The sequence below is a fragment of the Anolis carolinensis genome, chromosome 4 (assembly GCF_035594765.1).
Source record: "Anolis carolinensis isolate JA03-04 chromosome 4, rAnoCar3.1.pri, whole genome shotgun sequence".
Taxonomy (NCBI): Eukaryota; Metazoa; Chordata; class Lepidosauria; order Squamata; family Dactyloidae; genus Anolis; species Anolis carolinensis.
The window spans coordinates 136,218,708-136,245,773 of NC_085844.1; the positions used below are offsets into that span (position 1 = coordinate 136,218,708).

Below are 27,066 nucleotides of genomic sequence, written 5' to 3' on the forward strand. Positions count from 1 at the left end.
TCTAAACACAACACGTAATTATAACATGCTTTCTGATCTTCTTTATTACGTCCCACTGATACCAGGCTACAATAGGACTTCCATTCTCAAATAACAAATACATCTAATGTAACAAATATCATCTAAGTAGATGAGGAGTTCCTTCAAAGAGGTCAGCTTCTAACTACCCAGTCTCAGGCTGGATCTACACTGCCATATATACCAATTTCAGAATGCAGATTAACTGCTTTGAGTGGGATTATATGAGTCTACACTGCCATATAATCCAGTTAAATTCAGTTAATCTCACTTCTGGAAATGCTCAGCAGCTAGGGATTGGGAGGAAGGGAACACAACAAACACAACTGAAAACCATGAATATTCAGCTTTACAAGGAGTGTTTTTATTGGATAAATAATCAGAGTTAATTTTCTTTTCAATTAACTGTGGGGCAGTTTCAAGTTATTCTCAGACATGCTAACATTTAATGTCCCATAAGTAGAAAAATACAATTACCTGAGGAAAGATAGCTGCAGTATCTTCACATACTGTGAAGCTAAATGTACCATATGTGAATCTTCTACCTGCTAATCACACAACCATCAAACTACTTTGCAAGTATTTACTTTCTTGCAATCAAGTTGCAACTTCTCATGAACCCACTAAATGTAAACATTTCACACATTATTTTCTATGATTTAGGATGCTTAATTTACCCTTGCCCAATTAACTATAACTTCTATGATCCAAGGCTGAGATGACTTTTTAAACTATATATACTGTTCAATTCAAGATTAATAAGGAAAATATGTTTCCAAAACATGCTGGCTCCAATTCAGTTTTTAAATGCTGCTAAAAATGGACATCACTAAACTTTGGGTGATGTCCTCCAATAACTGTATGTCTGCATGAGGCAGAATACCTAATAGATATGTCTTCCCTCCACATTTGCAGCTTAATCGCACATTGATTATCCATTTGCCGCCATAACTCCTGCTGACCTCTACACAACTGATACGGTATGTTTTTTCTAGGTCTTCCAGAAAGATTCTAAGGTCAACTTTCACCAAAGGACCTAGCAATGCCTAGAGAAGTGTTCTATCAGTTTACAAAAATAGCATTTCTACCCATACCTCTAACTTTCGCAAATGTGGAGGAGCTACTGGAATCTTACCAACTTGATATCCGTATCCTTCAACAGCTTCATTCTGAAGTATTATCACAGCAACACTGACTCTATAAAACATGCTGACAAGCAAAACATGAATTTAACAGCACTGGAAATCAGTAATAAATGGCTACCAGAAGCTTGATCTGATGGTACTGGTCAGAAAAATAGTTCTGGGTGATGAATAAGATTAACAGAATGCCCCCCACAAAGTCTGCTAATGTACTCTAATAGCAAGGAGGGCACAAGAGGGCATGAAGTCTGGGAAACATGTACATCATCATACAGAATGTTATATAAGACATCTGTCCTATATACTCATGTATAAGTCTAGAATTTTTAGTCCAAAAATTAACCCCAAATACATGGGTTGCCTTATCCACGGGTTATTGTAAGTACTTATCTTAACTCCTATAAAATAGGAATCATCACCTTCTTTGAGTAGAGTAGTGAAAGGTGAAACCTTAGTTTGCCCTCGGAGAATGAGAAAGATGCATCAACCTCTTCTCTCTTTTCAACCATGGTACAATTTCTGGCCTTTTTGGATGCCTGAATGGTAAAATGGTGACAGACCAGCAGTGGCTGGACCACTGAGATGATGCTGGTGCCTTTAACTCTCTGAGGAATAACGGTTGTCTTATCCATGAATCATATTAAAATCTATAATTTTGGCCTCAAAACCTGTCCTCACCTTTACATGAGTTCAACTTATATGTAGATACAGTTAGGTATATTTTTGGTATACCTAATATGATACCTTAAGCCCTGTCACCTGTCTTCCCTGATGCCCTTTTGCAGACTTGGGTATAGAAGGAGAAAAATAGTGCCTGAAGATTTGGATTATTCTCTGGTCTGATGTAGCAAACATGACTGCCTTTTTTAGGTAGCTAACAAATTCAGCACTGAAGTGTTGGAATAGATCATAGAGGAAAGACTGGTATAAATCAATGAGAAAAACGTTAGATGTATTATTTATGTTAAGTTACCCACGGACATATAGTACCCCAAAAATGCTGCAAATCAGGCCATCAAGCCAAGTTAATTTTCAAATGGAATAAATTTATATAGTCATTCTTACAACAAGATATTCTTTTTATCGCACTGTATGTATTTGCATGCTTTTATTTTTTACCAACAGATTAGGAGTGAACAAAGTGCATCTTATGTGCCCCATGAGCTCCTTAAGCCTATATTATTTATTTACTTATTTACAGTATTTATACTCTGCCCTTCTCACTCCGAAGGGGACTCAGGGCAGATCACAATGTACACATACATGGCAAACATTCAATGCCATATGAACATAGAGACAGAAACACAGAGGTAATTTAACATTCTCCAGCTTCCAGCTTCCAGTGGGTATGCTCGATTTCGGCCACAGGGGGAGCAGCTGCTTCATCATCCACTATGGCACTGAATCCTTAATTGATACTTCCTCATTCCAAACGCTGCTGGATAATTTTTATGGTGTCATAAATTAGTTAAATTAGCCTCCCCACATAAATGGCACCTAAATTTCCTACTTGATAGATACAACTATCTTTCAGGTTTATTAGGTTAACAACGAGCAGGGCTATTTTTTTTAATGGTCGGTGCTCACTCCGACACGGGCTAGCTGCAAACTCATGACCTCTTGGTCATAGTGATTTATTGCAGCTGGCTACTAACCAGCTGCACCACAGCCCGGCCCCTGAGATGCACCCCCATTTCCCTTCCCAATCTGATGTGTTTTTAAAAACTGTCACCAAAAGGTCCTTAACAATTTCAAAATCTCCAAGTGTCCTTGACTATTTCAGTACATTTTGAAATAATTAGCCATTTGTCTAGGATGGAAAGGCTTTCTTCTCAAATAGGAAGTACCATATATACTTGAGTATAAGCCGACCCAAATATAAGCCGAGGCACCTAATTTTACCACAAAAAACTGGGAAAACATTGACTCCAGTATAAGCCGAGGGTGGTAAATTTCAGAAATAAAAACAGATACCAATAAAATTACATGAATTGAGGCATCAGTAGGTTAAATGTTTTTGAATATTTACATAAAGCTCAAATTTAAGATAAGACTGTCCAACTTTGATCCAATCATTATTCTCATCTTCTTCCATGTAAATGTGCTTATGTATCCTTTTAAGAATAATAGAGTAAAATAATAAATGCAATAATAATAAGATCAGAGTGAAATAATAAATGTATTAATAATAATAATAACAGAGTAAAATAAATGTAATAGTAGCAACAATAATAGAGAACAATAATAAATGTAATAATACCAATAATAATTGAGAAAAATAATAATTGTACCATATATTCTCGAGTATAAGCTGACCCAAATATAAGCCAACCAGGACCCTCACCCGAGTATAAGCCAAGGGGGGCTTTTTCAGTCCTAAAAAAGGGCTGAAAAACTAGGCTTATACTCGAGTATATACAGTAATTGTATGTGGGGACAGGAGTTAACCTTTATATAGGTCATAGTTCAAAAGTAGAAAACAGATGCTATGTGGACAATTTAGATTAAGGAAACTGTTTGGGGGAACCTGTGGCCTTCCATGTGTTTTGGATGTCAGCTCACATAATTCCTGGCCATTGGGCAAGCTGGCTACGGCTTCTGGGAGTTGGAGGCCCAAACACCTGAAGGGCCATAGGTTGTTGGTTGGCACTTCAACCCATTTCTGGCCCAATCTACAAAGCAACTATTCTGCTAAGACAGCATAATGCAGACTTAGATAATTGATTTCTTGCACTTAGTTTGGCCAAACACAGGCTCATACTAGGAAAGTACACAGACATTTAACATTCTCTCACAAAACTTGGGGGACCACTACAAACCCAGTATTCTCACGCACAACAGGAAAAGAGGGCTTTGCTGTATTGCGAGCTCATCATTCACATACGGTATATTAGGCAAGCACAGAACAGAGATGGGGGGTTTTCAACTGGCAGCCAGAAACACAAGTAAAAATGATCAGAATGTTTCCACATGCTTTTACAATTATCACATTGGTTGCAAGCTGTATACACAAGTGCACCATTCATTTTGTTGCCTTTGAACTCCATACTAACTGTAGACTAATAGTAAACAGTGAATGTTTCAAAACAGAAATATTTCTAACTCTTACGTTTGATTTTTAAAGGATTTATATTATTTTTATTAGCTAAGTACAGTGGTTGATTTTTTTCCCTCTAAAATGCCATGAACAATAAAATAATAAATAAAAGTAATTAAAGCAAACCTTGAGTCTATAGTGTTACAGAACAGAAACAAACAAGGGCTAGTATTGGAAATGCCCCAATTTTGTACCATCACATAACATTAAGAGTTATATCTTTTTCTGTCCACTAGCACAACTGCAAAATCTTTCCAGTCATGCATTACAACGAGAACCTAGCTCTCTCTTATCCTAGCATCGTATATGGGAATTTAGGAAAGACAAGCCACACATTAAGAGGAAGAATTGCCGAACAAGTTATGGCAGTGGGATAAATATAGGGATAGAAGTAATATCACATGGTTGTGTACTTCCGCCCCATAGCCATCCCTGTTAGATACATGTTTTCCTCAAACCTTGTCTTGCTGGACCAAAATGTAGTAAATATTACTTTAGCTTATAAGGGCAGCCTGGATTTCCTGTTCTTCAACCCTGAATAGATGTAAGACTTAAACTATTGCAAGATAAGTTCACAATATGAAATATAAGCTGATTTAGCAGTCTAGGGCAGTCCTGCACAATTTGCAGCCCTCCAGTTGTTTAGGCCCAACTTCCAGAATTCCTGACCATTGGGAGGGCCACAGGTTGTGCAGGCTTAGACTCTAGAGTACTATCTTGGTAAAAGGAATACTTTTTTATAAATTATGTTTTGAATTCTCAAAATTTGATGACAAAAGATATTAAATATGGTAGAGGACATGATGTAGTCAGTATAGTGTTATATTTCAAAGACCTGAAAACATACTTTTGGAGTTAACATTTTTATCATTTCTAAAAATGCACTGTTTCATAGAAGTAATTATCAACACAGGAAGTAGAGACTCAACCTAGCAGTTACAAATTGTAATTAATATTTTTGTGTTGTTATTTGTACAAAGTATATGAATACTTAATTGATAAATGTGTAAGTTTTTACCTGTATCCAGATTAGTATATTAATAGTTTTCAATTCCCTCAAAAAACTTTTATTGAACATTTTCGACAATAGAAAAGTGTTTGCTGCATTGTCATGCCTTGGTATTTACAGGTACTCCAGTAAAACTAATTTCCAAGTTTTCTGACTAGAAGGTTTAAAACTAGGTATCAGCTTTAAGTTCACCTTCAAGTCCTTTGAGTTATTAAATATTGCATTTATGCACCATGTAAAATGAATGTGAAGAAGTTTAGTTATTTAGTATGCTTGCAAAACATGCTAAATTAGACTCAGCAAAGCTCAGCAATGTGCCATCCCCTTCCCAGATATTTTCAAATTCAACTCCCACCTTCCCTGGCCAACATAGACAACATAAAATGCCATACATTCTTCATCTCTTATTCAGGTGTGAGCAACCTGTGCAGATGTAGGTGTTGTTGGACTGCAGCTTCCATCATCTTTGTCAATTTGACATGCCAACTAGGGTTGACAGGAACAGGGGTCTGTCAAGCTGTCACCCCCCCCCCCCAAAAAACACACACACACACACACAACGCTGGTGGAAAGCTCCCATTCAGAATTTTCCAGAGCACTTGTCTTGGAAGTTTTGAAACATCCAGTTCTCTTTAACAGTTTTATCACTACAATTAAACAATTTCCTCCTGATAATGTAGGAAATGAAGTGTAAAAAAAGCTTTGTCTACAACCTCTCCTGCACTTGATTAAATAGACCCAAATGCTTAATCAGCAAAAGCCAGAAAGTTCTAAAACCTTGTTTCAATGATATTTGATACTACAGTAGAATCTCACTTATCCAAGCCTCGCTTATCCAAGCTTCTGGATTATCCAAGCCATTTTTGTAGTCAATGTTTTCAATATATCATGATATTTTGGTGCTAAATTCGTAAATACAGTAATTACAACATAACATTACTGCGTATTGAACTACTTTTTCTGTCAAATTTGCATAATGTTGCATAACATGATGTTTTGGTGCTTAATTTGTAAAATCATAACCTAATTTGATGTTTAATAGGCTTTTCCTTAATCCCTCCTTATTATCCAAGATATTCACTTATCCAAGCTTCTGTCAGCCCGTTTAGCTTGGATAAGTGAGACTCTACTGTACTTAGATTAAAGAAAACAAGTGTTGCTGAAATAGGATTTGCAAGGATAATTGTGATTAAATCTCCAAATGTTAAGAATAGATCTCTGAATGAGGATTACTAATGAGATCATGAAAATGTCTTTTTCTGCGCTTAATTGTTGTTGTGTGCCTTTAAGTCATTCTGACATTCGGCACCTATAAAGTGAAACTATCATAGTGTTTTCTTGCAAGATTTCTACATTTTGCTTTGCCTTCCAAGAGAGTATGACCAAGTTTCCATTGCTGAGGGTTCAAACTCTAGTCCCTAAGAGTCATAGCCCAATGCTCAAAGAACACTGTTATGACTCCTTTTCAATTAGGACATTTCAGAAACTTCAAAAACACTGGATAGAACAAATTCTAGTATTAACATAAAGAATGTTCTTGCTAATAACAGATTAAAAAAAAAGTTTATATGCATTGAAACATGAGAAAATTCTAAAAATGGTTTAAGAAATCCTCAAACTTATTCTAACCTGACTTAGAATACATCTACACTGAATAATTACTGCAGTTTGGCACCCCTTCTAAAGTGCTGTTGCTCAACGAGATGGAATCCTGGGAGCTGTAGTTTCACAAGCTATTTATCCTTTTCTGCCAGGCTGCTGATGCCCCACCAAACTACAAATTCCAAGATTCCATAGCATTGAGACATGACAATTAAAGTGGTGTCAAACTGAATTAAATCCACAGTGTATGCTAAACTTGTCTACAGATTTTGCTATTTCCAAGAATATGAAATGGTGGGTCTATCAGGATTGCATTTCCCTCCTTTACTATGATTCCTAGGTCTACCCTGGTGAAGAAAGCATACATTTAATGTAAAAATATTCTGAGTTCTGGAGTTTATCCTAAATATGTTTGAATAGAGAGTAGACTTCTTCTACACAATAGCCCATTCCTGTCCTTCCTCTTTTCTTCTTACCAACACTGTAATTAGGAGTGTAATTTTGTTTTGCCATTACTAAATAACTGGGAACAAGAATTCCTTCCTGTTCTCCTTTAGATTATCCAGAGATTTTGCACTAAATTCTATTATACATTCACCTCACCAATGCAGTATAAGTCAAACATGGCATCAGGAGCCATCATCAGCAATCAAGACAAGTTCAGTTCTGGTCATCTACCCAATCATCTACTTCTATATTACACCAACTGTCAGGAATGATGAAGGTTACTAAATTCTGAATTAGCTGTGGTGGCCGCCAAGAGTTTAAAAGCAACTGAGTGCATCCCACTAACCTATCCTTAAGAATAGAGAAGTATTAATGGCAGTTAACAGATCTATACATGCAGAAGGTTGCAACTTTTGCCAAAGATCAACTTGAATAAGAAGCAACCAACAGTAGCGGAATCCAACTTTTATTACATTCGTAGTGAAATCCAGACAGAAGGATACCTCTGGGGGTCGCACTTTCTAAAAAATACCACTGAGGTTTTACCGTTTTTCCCAAGACCCAAGAATGGGAAATTATCATCCATTTAAAAACAAAGAATCCATATTTAATGGAATGAAAGTTAACTGGGAACAAATAAAGTGACTTAAGAGTGCCTCTGCAGTTTGGCTCTATCTGTACATCAATCTACCATTAAGATGTGTATGTATACACACGCACATACATATACATGCCATCCTCAATCTGTTAGCATCTGCATTTCCAGAATAACTGTGTTTTATATCTATCAAAAATAAATTTTGAGGATGTTTTCACTCTGACTACATAACTAATAGCAATAAAATACTATGTTCTGTAGTAATCAGTCAGATATTCAGTTGCTCTAATATAGGTGGCTCTTCGGATATTTTTTCATGTATCACCAACTCTAGCCTGCAGAGTTAAGTGTGGAGGATTATGTGAGCTGAACCGAACATCTTGAGGGTCATAATTGCCCACCCCTACCTTAAACAGCATGGCTTTGTGGCCTAATGGGAGGAACACTGAAGACACAAAAAATACCAAGTGGATCATACTAAAAACCCAACCTACCACTCTAAAATACCTTTATGTTAAGTGCAGTTTTCTCAGTTTCATGCGTTAAGATGTTCTGGTAAGAACTTACTGTACTCTTCAGTAGCTCCATATATTTAATAAATTTAACTATCATCGCTTAAAAAGCAGGAAGCAATTAAAAATAGCTTCGCTTAGTATACTTTGAAGAAAATGTTTTAAATATTGCAGTGTTTTGACCTCTACAAGTAGTTCCTAAACTATATTTTGAAAAAAAACTTTCATTTGCAGAATTTTAACAAAATAGTTGTTTTTACTGTTTAATATATTTTTGCTTTATATAATTTTTTTACATCTGATAGAATCTTTTTCTATATTTGAGTACTGAATATCTGGAACAGTTACATATATATATATGCAACTAATTCACTTTTCTATCATATTTTGATCCATCATCGGTACAATAGATATACATAACTACTTGATAGTAAACAATTTCATCACTACTATATTTCCTTAAGATGATAAATAAGGTGTTATTTGCAGTGTTGGCAAGAAATGAAATTAGTTAGTAAGCAGGTTTAAAGAGGAATATAAAACATTATAACAATAGTTGTTGTATTTCTTTGGGAACTCACGGGGGTCTTTTCAGTAAGATGAAAATAGCAGTAGATGCAGCAATAACCATTTTCCCCTGCAGTGTATAATCACAACTGAATGCTAAGTGTATTAGAGTACACACACACTCGACAAAAATAGATGTGATAGTGACAATCTTGAAAGAGAAGCCACATTGAAACATGTATGCAACAAAACCAACATACATGGGAGGGGGGTTTCAAACCATCCTCTAACACAGGCATCCTTAAACTGTGGCCCTCCAGCTGTTTGGGCTTCCAACTCCCAGAATTCCTGACCATTGAACAAGCTAGCTAAGGCTTCTGGGGTTTGGACGACCAAAATAGCTGGAGGGCCACAGTTTAAGGATGCCTCCTCTAACCACAGCTCACCCTAGGACATCTTGTTAACTTAGTACAGCCCTCCTTAAGTGGCAAACTTCCTAATAAGTTAACAGCAGTGATTTTGCCCAAAGGAAATGATGTAGTTCAATATAATAATAATAATAATAATAATAATAATAATAATAATAATAATAAGTTTATTTATATCCCACTTCCATCTCCCCCGAAGGGGACTCGGGGCGGCTTACAGCAAAATCAAAATACAGGCAATGATAAAATATGAAACATCAAAGGACAACAACAAAAACCAATAATAAAATATACACAATATGCGAAAAAAACACAACACAGAATTAAAACATCAAATTAAAAACAATGAGGTTGCAACAGTGGATAAGCAAGGTGCACATTATGAGTAACAAATTCGTAAATAGATAAAGTGCATCAGAATCATTTAAGGTCACATTAGGTAGGGAGGAGTTCTGAATAATATCAAGCAATCAGGAATCAGGGGAAGAGCGACCAGTATAAAAGGTCGAGAAGCATAATAATTGTGATGGAGAAAGGTGACCTTAACCAAAGGTCTGGGTGAAAAGCTAGTTTTTCAGGCTCTTCCGAAATGCCATCAAGGTGGGGGCTTACCTGATATACCCAGGCAGCGAATTCCATAACCGGGTGGCCACTACAGAGAAGGCCCTCTCTCTCGTCCCCACCAACCGCACTTGTGATGCTGGCGGAAGCGAGAGGGCCTCCCTCGATGACCAAAGAGACCGTACAGGTTCATAGGGGGAGAGACAATTCTGAAGGTAGATGGGCCCCAAACCGTTCCAAGCTTTATAGGTAATCACCAGCACTTTGAATTGGGTCCGGAAAATGAACGGCAGCCAGTGGTGCTCCTTAAACAGGAGGGTTGACCGCTCCCTGTATTGGGCTCCCGTTAGAACCAAGGCAGCCGAGCATTGAACTAATTGAAGTTTCCAGGCCGTCTTCAAAGGCAGCCCCACGTAGAGCGCATTGCAATAATCCAATATATTCAGGAAAGTGCTAAGTTTGCAGAGGTTGCCCTAGGACAGTAGTTCCCAACTTGTAGGTCCCCAGATGTTTTGGCCTTCAACTCTCAGAAATCCTAACAGCTGGTAAACTGGCTGGGATTTCTGGGAGTTGTAAGCCGAAACACCTGAGGACCCACAGGTTGAGAACCACTGCCCTAGGAGGTATTCTTTTCTGCCAGGTTCTGATAGTAGAAACAAAATGAGATGGTGGAAACAGAGGGAAGGGCAGTAGGGAGATATAGTTAGTTCTGGACACAAATACAGTTCAGTTCTCAAGTTTATACACAATGGGGTAGATTTAACTAGGGAATATAGCATTTCTAAAGAGTTCAAGGTTGGTCATGGAGGAGTGTATGTGCATATATGCACAGCAGTCCTTTTTCCTAACTGGGAAGGAGTACAGAGCTTTCTCTCCCCTTCTTTCCTCAACAGAGAAAGAGAAATTTGAATTATACTCTCTTCTAGAAACAATCACACTGACCTCTCTGGAAGGAAAATGGAAGCCTTCTATTTTTCAGTAATCCTGATACAGACAGTTTTTAGACCAATATTTATTAAATAGGTGTGGAAATTCACTATTGAGGGAATCAGGTTACCCTGTGGAGGACTAAACTTAAGGCACATAGCCCCATGTGGAAAATTGTATAAGTATGGATTAAACCAAGAAAACTACACCATTATGCCTAATTCTACACTTAGTGACTCAGACTAAATTCTATTTATCATCCCAATCTACATATGGAATGTATACTGCAGAACTGCCACAATCCAAAGTCTCCTGCAAAAAAATTGATGTAGGAAAGGCTTGATAACTTGAGAAGTAGTGCATTTCCTGACAGACATAAAATAGTAAGGTATGGCAATGAGGACAAACAAGGTTGGTTTCTTTTACTTCCAAGCACCAATTTCTCTATAACACCTATTCTTAAAAATCTTTTCAACACCTCTGGAAATCCTTTGGGTGCCACAGAAGATCATTTATTTCATTTATTTATTCTTTTATGATTAGACCGTAAACATAATCCATATTTTAACCATTTTTTTCATGCTGACATGCTCAAAACCATATTATAAACTTCAGTGAGCTTTGGGGAGAACAATTTCAACTAGTAAATCTTTCAGGATGTGAAGTGAAAGTCTTGGACCTGTATCAGACTCTTTGATCATTTAGTTCTGGTCCAAGAAGCCTCACTTTCCAACATCACAAAAAATAATCAAACATAAAAATGCATATAGTGACTATTCCACAATCTTTCCATGGAGCATTTAAATGAAGTTCACAGACCACATTTTATGAACCTCTACTCTGTAACATTTTCCCCTTACTTCACCCACTAGTTATTGGATGCAGCTTCTGAACTGTGATTGATCTTTTCAAAGTGTATTTAATGCCATTCACTTCAAACGCCTGAGAGAAAATTAGTTTTATTATTTCCCCCATTCCAAACAGGTACTAGTAAAAGGGGTGTAAACACATTTCTAACTGAAAACCTCTAGGGACACTCTATAGACCTCTACAGTGTGTGCATGTCCCTACAGAGGTCAGGATCCCACAGACGAGCTTTCAAAACAAGCTGTCTACTTCAGAACTCTTATGAAAGCAAGCAAGCTGTTTTGTGAAGCATTGTGATATAATGAGATAATTTTTAGTTGGGTGTATTTTTTTTCTTTTTTTTACTGACATCAAGGTAGGACAGTACTTAGGTTACATCCACACTATAGAATTAATGCAATTTGATCTCACTTCAACTGCCATGGCTCAATGCTATGGAATCTTGCAAACCTTATTTTTACAAGGTCATTAGCCTTCTCTGTCAAAGAGTGCTGGTATCTCCCCAAACTACACATCCCAGGATTTCATAGCACTAAGTCATGGCAATTGAAGTGGGGTAAACTACATTAATTCTATACAGTAGGAGCACCCAAAACAGCTATATCAATAAGGCTTTAATCAGCACTTCTAGATAGCTCACCTGTTCACCCAAAATATGTACAAACATTCCGCAAACCATCAAATCTAATTAACAGTTTTTAGTCACACAAGCAAAGAAACTAGCAAATATTTACAAACCTAGTATAAATGGCGTTTCCAAAAATATTTTCCTTAAGGTAAATTGTGGAAAAACAATTATAAAAGAAAAGATATATAACCCACTACATTTGGTAAGATACATTTAACTTTGAACATGTAATTACATAAATTGCATTTTCTCCTCTGTATATGTGTGTGTGTACATCCTTCACAACACTTGTCCATTTGTAGCAACCCCATGCATTTCACAGGGTTTTCTTAGGGAACACTCAGGGGCGGTTTGGCCAATTCTTTTCTATGAAATATAACCTACTGTTTCCCCGAAAATAAGACATCCCCGAAAAATAAGACCTAGTAGAAGTTTTGCTGAATTGCTAAATATAAGGCCTCCCCCAAAAGTAAGACCTAGCAATGTTTTTGTTTGGAGGCATGCCCAGCGCCTGCCAAACAAAACACCAGAGCATGCAGGATTGGTAAATATACATACCAGTTCTACATGGAAATAATGGTAGTAACAAGAAATTCTTGATAGGATTCACAGTTTGTCGGGTTATGTTGGTTTGTGATGACAACTACTGTACAGTATATAATAAATGTTCATTTTTTGTTCAACAATAAATGTGAATTCTTCTTCATAGAAAAATAAGACATCCCCTGAAAATAAGGCCTAGCACATCTTTGGGAGGAAAAATTAATATAAGACACTGTCTTATTTTCGGGGAAACACGGTACTGTAGCATTTGGTATTCTCTGGCAGTTTCCCATCCAATTACTAACCAGGGTCAACCCTGCTTAGCTTGCAAGATCAGGTGGGATCTGGTGCCTTTGGGTTAGAATAACAATATTATCCGCCTCTCCTTGCAGCTCAAGGCAGGGTACAACAGGATTAAAACAGAGATAAAACACAAGACTATGAAAATACATATAATAGGATACACACAGTTAAAATGGGGTTTAAAATTCACATTTTCCTCTATACCTAACTCATACTTTGTGAACTGATTTCTAATATACTGTTGTGCTTCAATAACCGTAAACACAAGGTTGAATATACGCAGGGAATATTTCCAACATAATTACATTAAAGAATACACATAGTTTATTGGAGTAAGCCAGTTATCAGGGAGTGCTGTGGTTTTACATGCTTTTATGGTTTTTATTTGAATTGTTTCCAAAATTAATTATGTTAGATACTTTTAATATATGTATATTTGCATATTTAAGTTGTATTGTAATGTTTTTAATTGTGAGCCGCTTTGAGTCTCCCTATGGAGACTCAGGCCCAGGTTATTTGGCTGACCGCATCCCCTTGTACGAACCTGCCCAGGGAGTGCTGTGGTTTTTAACTTTGAATTTATTTTAATGGTTCTTAACTGGGAATTTTTAATACTATTTAAATGTAATCCTGTTCATATATTTGTATGTTTTAAATGGTTGTACTGATGCTTTTATGTTAAGCCATGTCGAGTCCCTTTTGGGGGAGACAAAATAGGTATAAATGGGGAGCATACTATGCTTCTATTGAAGCAGGTCCACTGGCTGCCGACAATTCAAAGTGCACATTATTACCTACAAAGACCTATACAGTTCGGGTTCAGCTTATCTTCGCGACTGCATCTCTTTTTATGAACCGGCGGTGACTCTGAGGTCCACCAGGCCGGGGGGTCCCTCTTCTTGGTCTCACTGCCTTCACAAGTACGGTTGGTGGGGACAAGGGAGACAGCCTTCTTGTTGGTGGCCCCCCAGCTCTGGAATGCTCTCCTGAGGGAAATTAGGCTAGCCGCCACCCTCCAATGTTTTCAGTCCTCGCCAAAAACATTGGAGCCACCTAAAAACTTGGCGCTTTAATCAAGCTTTCCAATAGGTATAGAGCCCAAAAGGTTTAAATTGTAGGCCCCTTGTTTTTCACTGAAAGCACTTTACATGACTGGTTGGTTGTTATTCATTTTATGCCTATAATTACCGTAACATTTTATCGATGTCTATTTTAAGATTGACTGATTTTATTGCAGTATTGTTTTATGTATTGATGATGTAAAGTATGTTTCCCTTTGATATTGATGTATCTGTATTTATGCACTGTATGCATTGTTCCATTTACGAGTGCTTTGCAAGCCACCCCGAGTCCCTTTTGGGAGATGGCGGTGGGGTAGAAATATAGTTTTATTTATTATAAATGTAATCATAATCATGAAAAGCGGATTAGAAACAAGCATAACAAATACATAAGAATAGGATTATTATTATTATTATTATCCACCAGTCCTAACATGTGGGTCATGAGGAGACACTTAGGCCAGTGGTTCTCAACCTGGGGTCCCCAGATATTTTTGGCCTACAACTCCCAGAAATCCCAGCCAGTTGGATGATGTGTCTCATATTGGAATGTATTTTAATTATGTTTTGTCTCTTTTAATTTTTATAATTCTATTTTATGACAGTGTTTTATGCCTAAGGCACTGTATAAGTGCAATTTGTAAGCCGCCTTGAGTCCCCCTCGGGGTAGAGAAAGGCAGGATATAAATATGGTAAACAAACAAATAATAAATAAATTGAAGGCCAAAAACATCTGGGGACCCCAGGTTGAGAACCACTGACTTAGGCCCCTTCTAGACACACTGCCAGGTGATCAAGGCAGATATATCCACGTTATCTGCTCTGAACTGGATTATATAAGTCTACATACGCCAAATGATCCAGTTCAAATCAAATGATCTGAATTCTACATCGCATCGCAATGTGTATAGAAAGAGCCTAGAGGAAAGGTAAGGCGGAAAAGCGAAGAGCGCTTCCGCCATCATCCATGCCTAAGCAGGCAAAGGGGGGGGGGGGGTTAATGAGACAGGAGGTGAAAGGCTGTTTTGGCTAATCCTTCAGTAGTTTTCAGATAGAAATGAAGCAAGAAAGAAGAGCAGAGGAACCCAGCCATTTCCATAAAGGTTGGGGGGGGGGGGGAGATGTGGATAGGTCTCTCCCTCATTATTTTTCATTAATGTGGGGTTCCTTTCCAAGGCCAGGCGGGCGGGGCTGGTACCCAAGCGCGGTCCAAGACAAGGCCCTCCTTCTCCTGGGCAGCCTGGCGGGAGCTAAGGCCTCTCTCTCACCTCAGACACCTCGTCCTCGTCACTGCCAGATCCGCCGCCGCCGCCCCCGCTCCTCAGGACAGCGGCCGCCAGCTTAAAGTCGAGGGCGGCGGCGGCCCCGGCCTCTCCCGAAGTTGTTGCTGGGCCCGCCGGCCCACAGGGCCCGGCCTCTCCGAAGAGGCGCACGGCCCGCAGCCCTGGCGGGTTAGGCCCCGCCGTGGAGGCCTCAGCGGCGGCGCGGGGCGTCACCGAGTCTATCTCCTCATCGCCGGCGGGGGTCGGGGCGGCCGCGCCGTCCGTGAGCATCGCGCGCTGATCCGAGCTTACGCCGTGGGCGGAGGGGAGGGGGAAAGCGCCGTCTCCGTCCCCTCACAGCAGCAGCGCCACTAACTTCTCACACCCTACTTCGCCCTCGGCCGCCAACCCAGCTCCTCCTTACCATTGGCCGCCGCTTCCCGGAGGCCCGCCTCGATTGGACCGGGAGCGTGTCACTCTATTCCTGCGTCACGCGCTCCTTCCCCCCTCCCATGAGCAAGCTGCCTTGAGAGCACACGCTGAGGCCGTTTACAAAACCCGCCCACCGCTTCGGGCTTGTAGCCTCGCTTCCTGAAACTGCCCCTCTGCTATTCGGCGACGATACTGTCAATCAATGACTGCGCTCCGGATTGTGCTATCTCACTGGGCGAGGCGGCAGTCTTTCGAGCCATCCGTGGTTATGATTGCACAGAGCTGCTGTCAGTCATGCGCTGCTCCTCTTGGCGGCTCACGATAGGCCTAGGTTCCCTCTGGCTCCCTCTGGTTTAGACTTCGCTAAGGTCTGGGTCGGCGAGAGCCCACTCCCCCGCCTCGAAAGAGAGGGCATTGATTGGGGACGGCGCGTGACTGTTAATTAGGAGGTCCACCTGTGGCAGCCCACCTGCCTTCCCGCCCCTCTCCCAGCCGCTTTGCAGCCTGAAACGGATTGGGAGGAAGTCACGTCACTCACGGGAGCCAGGAGTCTGGTTCTCAGGCAGCCTCCATCCCATAGAGAAGCTTCCGAGATGCCATTTTGTAAGCCCGGCTGCGAGGTGCTTTCAAAGCAGGCGGGTTTCGGTTCTTTAGGAGGTCACCTCGCCAAAGTCATGGCGGATGGCCTTTCAGTGTGCCTCACGAAAGAGAGCAGAAGGGCCTGGAGAGGGTTGAAGGCAAAGGAAAAAAGGAGGCGTTTGCCAACTCCAAGCGCCCTCTTGCCAGCCGTAGAGTCGCTGCCTTTGGGCCACGGTGTTAACCATGTAGGTGCCACTAAAGGGCCCAGGTCAGCGTGGCTTCTTCAGGCCCACACAGAGGGCATTTCTACAATGCCATATAATCCGGTTCAAAACAGATAATCCGGATTTTATATGGCAGTGTAAAAGGAGTTTGAGGGCCCTTCCACACAGCCATTTAATCCAGAATATCAGGGCAGAAAATGCCACAATATCGGCTTTGAACTAGGTTATCTGAGTCCAAGCTGCCATATATTCCAGCTCAAAGCAGATATTGTAGAATTTTCTGCCTTGATATTCTGGAGTCCCTTCCACACAACAGAATAAAACCCGACGTTTTCTGCTCTGAACTGGGATATATGACAGTGTGGACTCAGATAACTCAGTTTAAAGCAGATACTGTGGGGTTTTCTGCCTTGTTATTCTGGGTTATATGGCTGTGTGGAAGGGCCCTATATTTTATACGGCAGTGAAGAAAGGGCCACAAGGCAGAATATCCACATCCATAAAACCCAGAATATCAAGGCAGATAATCCACAATACTGGCTCTGAACTGGATTATCTGAGTCCACACTGCCATATTTTTTTTTGTTTATTCGTTCAGTCGCTTCCGACTCTTCATGACCTCATGGACCAGGCCATGCCAGAGTTCCCTGTCGACCATCGCCATCCCCAGCTCCTTCAAGGTCAAGCCAGTCACTTCAAGACACTGCCATATAATCCAGTTCAAAGTGGATTTTCTGCAGCTGTGTGGAAAGGGCCTGAGCCCCCCTTCTACATTAGGTAAAGGTTTCCCCTGACGTTAAGTCCAGTCGTGACCGACTCTGGGGGTTGGTGCTAATCTCCATTTCTAAGACGAAGAGCCGGCGTCCATAGACATCTCCAGGTCATGTGGCTGGCATGACTGCATGGAGCGCCGTTACCTTCCTGCTGGAGCGGTACCTATTGATCTACTCACATTTGCATGTTTTCGAACTGCTAGGTTGGCAGGAGCTGAGGCTAACAGCGGGCGCTCATTCTACTCCCGGGATTTGAACCTGGCACCTTTTGGTCCGCAAGTTCAGCAGCTTAGCGCTTTAACACACTTCACCACCGGGGCCCCCCCTTCTACATACCTGAATAAAATCCCACACTTTCTGCTTTGAACTGGAATATATGGCAGTGTGGACTCAGATAACCCAGTTCAAAGCAGATATTGTGGGAATTTCTGCTTTGATATTCTGGTTTATGGCGCCCTATGTTAGCTGAGTCCACACTGTCATATATTTCAGTTAGCAGAAAATGGGGGATTTTATTCAGCTGTGTGGAAGGGGCCTCGGTGCATAAAGAACTCTTAATCCCAGTTAGATCTCTGGTCATCTCAGTTAACACTGAGTGTTCAACCTTTTTTTTGTTTGCATTATCAATGCATGAACCCAGTATTTAGGAAGCCTTTAGCCACTTCTTAACTATTTGTAACTATTTTTAGATTTTCTATAGCTTCTCATTGTTAGAAGTCTTCTGTGCCTTAAGGCCCTTCCACACAACCATATCACCCAGAGAATCAAGGCAGAAAAACCCACAATATCTGCTTTGAACTGGTTATCTGAGTCCACACTGCCATATATTTCAGTTCAAAGCACAAAATGTGGAATTTTATTCAACTGTGTGGAAGGGGCCTTTCCAAACCTTTCATGTTGGTAACACATTTCTTAAACAGTCATCATTTCATGAGACAGTAATTTAGTTTTACTACTGGACTGCTGACCAAAGGGTTGGATTGCTGATCTGAAAGTTGTTGGTTCGAATCCACAAGATGGGGTGAGCTCCCATCTGTCAGCTCTAGCTTGTGGGGACATGAGAGAAGCCTCCCAGCAGGATCATAACACATCCAGGCGTCCCCTGGGTAATATCTCTGTAGACAACCAATTCTCACACACCAGATACGATTTGCAGTATGTTACTGCAAAACCGGCTACCAAACCGGAAGTTAAACCAAACCCTTAGAGAAACGGACCCATAAATAAATTGTAATCACGAAATTTATGGGGATACAACATAGGTCATAAATACGATATATATGTGTGTGTGATTTTTAAGGCAATATATATTTCCAAATTTTTTGTCATTTTTCCCATTACATTCGCACAGCAGGCCTACACACTGCACATTCACGTCTCATGAAACACAAGTTTGGAAAGCTCTACTCACTGTCTTAATACCGCAACATTTTCTCTGCTATTGAAACATACAAAAGGCTATATCTACACTGTAGAATTAATGCAGTTTAATGCTACTTTAACAGCCATAGTTCAATGCTATGGAATCCTGGGAGTCAGAGGTTAGTGAGACACCAGCACTCTCTTTGGCAGAGAAAGGCCTTGTAAAACCACAACTACTAGGACTCCATAGCATTGAGCCATAATAGTTTAATCCTACTAGATCAATTCTATAATGTCGGCCCCATCTACATTGCTATGTAATACAGTTTGAAATTGCATTACATGGAAAGTGTAGACTCAATGCAATTCAGAGCAGTTACATTGCATGAATCTAGACTGAGGACTCCCCAAACAAAGGCCCATGGGCCAGATGCAGCCCTCCAAAGTCATTTACCCAGACCCCTGCCCTACACGTTAGGGTTTGGATTGCTCTAAGTCTGAAATGACTTGAAGGCACACAACAATAACAACAACAACAATCCTAATTAACTTGACTATCTCGTCAGCCAAAAGCATGCCCACACTTCCCACTGAAATACTGGTAAATTTATGTTGGTTAAATTTGTTCCTCATTTTAAATATTGTATTGTTCTTTCAAGTTTTTATTTTTGTACTACAAATAAGTGCAATGAATTCTTTCATGTTTTTCTCACACAATAGTTTAGGCCCCTAACAGTCTGAAGGACCGTGAACTTGCCTTCAGCTTAAAAAGTTTGAGGACCCCCGGTCTAGACTGACCATATAATGCAGGTCCAAACTGCATTATATGGCACTGTAGATGGTGCCATAGATGTACTCTTAGTTTATACACCCTTAATGCTAGATTAATTCTGAATCATATACATTATCATGAAAACAACTGAAAATATACTTCTTAAACCTGAATATACAGATTTTTCTAGGCATTGTTATATTAGATGTCTAGAGTTCATATCTTATGCAATATTCAGTCAGTAAGCAAAGACTATAAATATATATTGCAAATTAAACATTTAATAATAAAGTTTTAAACTCCAGAACCTTTGAGATAAACTTTATTTGATATTCAAATGAACCAAATATTATTTGAAAAAATTTTGTCCCTCAAAAACTTAATTCTACACCACAGTCTCAGATAGGATACATAGTGTACAAGAATAGAAATTTGAACTTTATAACTACTGGGATTTGGGGGGGAAATGTAAGTAATAATGGCCCTGGACAAGAAGCTTTTTTTCTGTTTCTGTAGTGGAACTTGGTGCCCAAAAATGACTTCCTGGGAAAATAGCTTATTTTTGGAACTTAACTGTTAAATTTCCATTGTACCTACATTGTGCTTCTCTTGTATAATTATCACAGTGTTCTGTTTATTGAAAAATACTAACTACATTCTATACTTATGTGTGTGTTTTATGTAGGCATAGGATATGTATGTGTGTTTTACACACACACATGGGCACACACATACAAAGAGAGAGAGAGAGAGATGACAGTCCATGTAGTGTAGTAGTTTGAGCACTGGACTACATCTCTTGAGACTAATGTTCAAAACTCTACATCTACTCTGGGAACAAACCTGATTTGAAATCACTGCTGCTTTGAAATTTGGCCCATCATCTAGAATACCCTGTATTACAGGAGCAAAAAATATCACCTATAACATCAGAGGTATATAAACTTACTCTTCCTCAAATGTGATATTCTATACTAACAATACTCCTCTACACTCTTCAGTCTTTACACAATCTGACATTAGAAATGACAATACCCCCCATACCAGTCACAGAACATTTCAACCTTCCTGAAAATACGGTAAGAGATCTATAGGTTGCAATCTTCAAGCAAGAAAAGTGCAATGGAAGATTATTTTAAATCTAATTTTTATTCAAGAAATAAGCAAGTGTAGAATATATTTATATTTAAAATACATAACTACATTCTACTTACTACTTCTACACTACAGGTAAATATGTAATAAAAACAGAATATAAATACAAAGGTGAAACACACAAATTTTACACACATATACACCAAACCAAAAATTAACCAAAAGAAATAGTCCATGAACTCACATTCACTATTAGCCTATTCAAGTTGTATTGTAGTGTATGATATAACTACACTTCTACTTTTTGGTAGCATCCTGTTAATTCATAAAATACACAGTTGATAAATGTCCCCATCATTGCTGTAACAAAATAATAAATTCCAAAATAATAACTTCTCCTTGGTCAGCCTAGTCACAAATCATCAGCCATTCTTGTTATCCTTCATCTTCTATTTTCTTTTCCCGTCTGGTATATATTCATCCTTTCTCCATATTTCTTTGTCAACATATCCAGCTGATGTAAAATCGAGTCACGAATCAGAATTGTGGAGTTGGAAGAGACCTCATGGGCCATCTAATCCGACCACCCTGCCAAACAGGAAAAGCACATTCAATATACCCCTGACAGATGGCCATTCAATATATCCCTGACAGCCTCTTTTTAAAAGAAGATCTTACAAAATTAACCACCTCTTTTCTTTGCATATTTTTCTGTCTGGCCACATAAGAGGTATGAACAGAGGTATGAACATAGACAATGTCTTCATGGTGCACTACATATATTAAGTCTAGAGTCATCACTACTGCACATATAACACAAGGATTTTCTCAGAATTTTTAATCCCGGGAAACTGATTTTTTTTTTTTTACCAGCAAGGTTATGGCTTTCACACATCAACACAACCAACCACAGGAAAGATCTGAAAGACCTGCATTCCTTCACATAGCCCTTTAAAAATTATGAGATAGGGATGTGGGGTGGAAAAGACTATGTGTTTGTTTATGTTTTAGTAATGCTATAATCCACCTTGAGCCATGAGGAGAGGCGGGCAAGAAATAAAACTTATTATTATTTGCATCTTTCTGGATTCTATTACTTTCTATCCTATTACCATAATTGTATAAATATGCTTTATATCTGAGGCCTTAATACTATTCTGCACTTCATCTGAAAAGGTTGATTCATATTCATGAAACTTCATGCTAAAAAAAACCAGGTCCGCTTAACAGTGCTGCCACATTCCCTTTTTTTCTCCCCCTTTCCCCTTTTTGCTGGATTCAGGTTCTCATAGAATGCAATTATTCCTAAAAATAAAAAGTATACAGAACTCAGCTGATGACCTACCCTGTTTCCCCGAAAATAAGACATCCCCAGAAAATAAGACCTAGTAGACATTTTGCTGAATTGCTAAATATAAGGCCTCCCCCAAAAGTAAGACCTAGCAAAGTTTTTGTTTGGAAGCATGCCCATCGAACAGAACACCAGAGCATGCAGGATCGGTAAATGTAAGTACCTTAGATTGTTGTACATGGAAATAATGGTAGTAACAAGAAAGTCTTGATAGGATTCACAGTTTGTCTAGTTATGCTGGTTTATGATGACAACTACTGTACAGTATATAATGTGAATTCTTCATGGAAAAATAAGACATCCCCTGAAAATAAGACATAGAGCATCTTTGGGAGCAAAAATTAATATAAGACACTGTCTTATTTTCGGGGAAACACGGTATATATGCACAGTAAAATGTATTGTAATTGTAGATAGTGACACATTAGGTAATCATACCTCATTGGCTCTCACTCTCAACACTGGGACACCACAAGGCTGTGTGTGTCATCCTCTGCTCTACACTTTGTACACATCTGATTGCACCCCCATCCACCATAGCAATATCATTACCAAATTCACAGATGATACAACTGTGGTGGGGCTTATCTCTGAAGGGGATGAGTCTGCTCTCATGGTGTAAGGACAATAATCTGGTTCTTAACATCAATGAAACCAAGGAGTTTGTAGTGGACTACAGAAAAAACAGACCAGAAATCCAACCCTTGGTCATAAACAGGGACCAAGTGGAGTGGGTGGCTAGTTTCAGGTTCCTGGGTGTCACTGCTAAGGAGGATCTGATCTACAGCAGCATTGGTTAAGAAGGCCCAGCAGAGACTCTACCACCTGAGACTTCTAAGGAACCAACAACTGAATGAAAAACTGCTGGTGACTTTATACTGCTGTGCTATAGAGAGTGTCCTAGTTACTGTATCTGTGCGTGGTTTGGTAACTGCACGGTAGTAGATAGGAAAACGTTCCAATGAGTCACCACTTCTGCACAGGGAATTATTGGTTGCTCTCTCCCCTCTTTGGAAGAACTTTATTGGTCCTGCAGCCTTAAGAAAACTCAGGGTTCTTGGGGATCCATCTCACACAGCATATTCTTTTTTTAAATTATTATTACCATCTGACAGATGGTACAGGATGGCTCCTCATTGATGTGGCATTGTTGGCTGTGCAGTGGTGGTGGGAGTGTGGAAGGATGGGTTTGTTGTTTTGTGATGTGTTGGGGAAAGCATTTAATTTCGTTATACAATACAGTGTGCAATGACAAAGTTATTCAAATTGTATCAAAAGATAAATGTGACATTATAAATGACAAAAATAATCCATATCATTTGATGGGTTTTTTTCCTTTTTACTGATTGAAATTTCCCAGTCTGTTTCAGGGATTTGACCAATGTCACCTATTTTATGTGAGAACTAGAGAGGGCAGAATCTGATTTAATAAGAATACTCTCTTCTTTGGTTACTTCCATGGCCAAAAGTTATATGTTTGGCTTAAGGCAGTAGATACTGTATTTGGTATGTTTGTTTGAATATTTATATTCCACCTATTACTGTAAGATGTTTAACATTCCATGAAGAGATCATACTATTATCTCTTTCTGCCTGGATTATGAGGGTGGATGTGATCTTAACTTGACATTCCTTTGCTCTCCCTTAATTCCATATATGATGTCATCTTGCACTGATGTCATACCATCTATGTCATACATTACATAACTACCGTTTTTAGCTTTCCTGATCTTGCCAAGCCTTCTCCAAATGTTGCTTAGAGCTCAAGGAGACCAGGCTTTTAGCCCCTTCTCAGCCCTGGAAACCCACTAGATGACTTTGAGCCAATCATGCCATCTTAGCCTTAGAGGAAAGCAATGGTTAACATGCACTGGATAAATCTTGCTAAGAAGATCTCATGATAGGGATGACATAGGCCAGAGTCAATTTGAAAACTTTTAACAACAACAGCAGTAATTTTAATTTAGGCATGCCTGTTAATCTGTTCTAGTTTTGTTACTATGATGTTAATTATTTTTCTATATAGTATAACTCCATTATCCATGGGGAATATGTTCCAAGAGCCCTTATGGATACTTGAAACCATAAATAATAGCAAACCCTATATTTTGATTATAATTCGTCTGGAAGCAGACCATAGAATCATACCAGGGGACCTCTTGGGTTGGAGCGCAGGTCAGGGAATCATGGATATCAGATCCATGGATAAGAACAATCCATGCATTGCATCTTATTATATTGTGATTGTTTTTATTTAGAGCTGTTTAGAAATATTTTAATAAAGTTGCCTCTTTTTCTACACATTTATACATTAAAGTCACAGGTAGGTCACACCTATGACTCTGACTAGGACTCTTTGCCTATGTGGCCTGCCAAGCAGTTGCAAGTGTAGCAATCAGCTCCTCCTGATGATAAAAGAGTGTTAGTAGTTTCCCATCCTAAACCAAGGACCTTGAATGTACAGTTAAAAGGTTCAGGGGTTTTTAGGACATTCACAAAGTGTAAGATCTAACCCAACCGTGTCCCAAGATGCTATATGTCTGGTTAACATATTAAAATTCTCTTTAGAAAGAAGGCAGGGCACATTTATTTTCAAATTACTAAAAATAGTCATTTGATACATAAGTAGCACAAGACACGCCAATTTCCATAAAAGCCTGTAACACTAGATATCAAAGCGGCTACAATGCTTACAGTGAGCAAAGCATGTTTTAGTGATTTGGGATTTTAACATGGGACTTGGCAGGTCCATAGATGTGCAGCTGTAGCCATCCAGGTATTTTTGTCCTCCAACACCCATCTGTCTTAGCCAGCAGAGAGACATCCTAAGAGCCATAGTTGCCCACCCCATTTTTTAGTCCACACTGAACCATGAAACTCAGTAGGTGATCTTGAGCTCTTCACTGTCTCCCAGGTCTAGTTATCCAAGAGAGTATTTAAGAAAGTAGAGAAAAACAAAAGCCATGTATCTGACACTGATCTCATTGGAGGAAGGTGGAATATAAATGCAAGTATCGTGTAGTGGTTTCAGTGTTGGATTTTGACTCTGGAGACCAGGGTTTGAATCCCTGCCCAACCATGGAAACCCTTTGGATGGCCTTGGGTAAATCACACTCCCTCAGCCTCAGAGCAAGGCAAGAGCAAATCCTTGATGAATAAATTTTGCTGAGAAAATCCCACGTTACGTTGCCTTAGAGCAGTGGTTCTCAACCTGGGGTCCTCGGATGTTTTTGGCCTTGAACTCCCAGAAATCCTAACAGCTGGTAAACTGGCTGGGATTTCTGGGAGTTAATAATAATAATAATAATAACTTTATTTTTGTATGCCACCTCCATCTCCCCCAACAGGGACTCGGGGCGGCTCACATGGGGACCAGGCCCAATCAATACATTTAACATCATAGAGTCATCAACAACATCATAATAAAAACAATTTAAACAGATCGTGATTTTAAAAAAATCATTAAAAACACAAAATAATTAACAGTCATCACACGCCAGTAAAAAGTACAATAGGACATGAATGTGCAACAATCAAACTGGTAAAAATGTTTATATCAGATAGGACATACATGAAAGGCACACAAAAGGGAAGGATGAATTCTGAGGTGGAAATCAGCTATAAAGTGACCAAGCAATTTCAAATATAGATAAGGACCAGAATTATAATGGACTTGTTTAATCGAATGCACGTCCAAACATCCATGTTTTTAGCTGTTTCCGAAAGACGGAGTTGTAGGCCAAAACACCTGGGGGCCCACTGCCTTAGGGTCACCCAAAGTCAATAATTTGAAGAACAACAAAAGAAATAATATATATTCCTCATATGGGCATGCTTAGATGACAGGAGTTCTGATTGTTTTTAAGATTTAGTGTGCTTTCAAGCTAGATTTATTTTATGGAATAGTTATGTTTTCTATGCCATTTTTAAAGGAAGCATCTACTGGAGATATATTTATTATCCACAAATTATTTCTTTTGTTTATAAAGAAGATGCTTAGGTGCATACAATGCTGCATCCATTCACTGCAGTACTTGGTATTAACTCTGAATCTTATTGGTCAATTCCAGTGAAAAATGACATACTGAATCACTTGCTGAATGGACAGTCTACATGTAAGTAATTGCCATTCCATCAATGAATCTGTTCTAATCGAGACAATTGAATTTAGGACCGGGATTGCTTTTCTCATTTCTTTTTATGAGAATGAATGTTTTGTGTCTGCTTCAGACAAAATAATTTTATTTGTTTTATTAATTTTGATTTTTTTCCTGCTTAATATTTTGCCTCCTCCTGATAAACTGGCAAAACCAAAGCTGTTCTTTACAGTTCAGCACCTTGTAACTTCATTTCTAACAAAATGAAACATTTTTGTAAAAATCAATGTACAATTATTAACTGAATAAACTGTATTTTGATGTACCAGACTTAATAACATTATGCCATTGTTATATATAAAATATGCTATGTTCCTAAAGTAAACGATTTCATCAAATATTGCAGTATTCCAATTTTTCTGTGAAACAATTAGGACGGGGCAGAAATTATACTATAGTCACAAAATTTACATCTGTAATGACACTAATTAAAAAATGTAAAAATATATCTCATTTTTAGCATTGTCATCTTAGGGAAGTAGGGAAGTTCAGACGTATGGTACACATTCAATGTAGTATACAGTTTATCACTGAGTTTCTTGTCATTTTTTTACGTACGGTGACTGTAAGAAAATCCTTTCATGGGGATTTTCTTGGCAAGATTTGTTTAGAATGGATTTGCCTTGGCCTTCCTCTGAAGTTGAGAGAATGTAATCTGTCCAAGCTTACCCAGTGAGTTTCCATGGCTGAGTAGAGATTCAAACCCTGGTCTCCAGAGTCATTGAATGATGCTCAAACCACTACTCTGCTTTGGCTAAGAGGGGTTTAATATCTATGTACAGAATGAATGAATGAATGCAGCAACAATA

The 27,066-nt window shown here is 39.0% G+C and overlaps 1 protein-coding gene across 16 annotated transcripts in view; it reads right to left on the reverse strand.

Moving 5' to 3' along the window:
* ankhd1 (ankyrin repeat and KH domain containing 1) overlaps window positions 1–16,007 on the reverse strand; it is a 112,740-nt gene extending 96,733 nt beyond the window's left edge. For 8 of the 16 annotated variants that reach the window (XM_062977869.1, XM_062977873.1, XM_062977871.1 and 5 more), the window contains exon 1: window positions 15,519–15,918. In XM_062977869.1, the coding sequence (XP_062833939.1) occupies window positions 15,519–15,803 (285 nt within the window). In that variant the 5' untranslated portion in view covers window positions 15,804–15,918. The other 8 variants (XM_062977875.1, XM_062977877.1, XM_062977880.1 and 5 more) reach the window with 2 other exon arrangements.
* Between the last annotated feature and the right edge of the window lie 11,059 nt (window positions 16,008–27,066).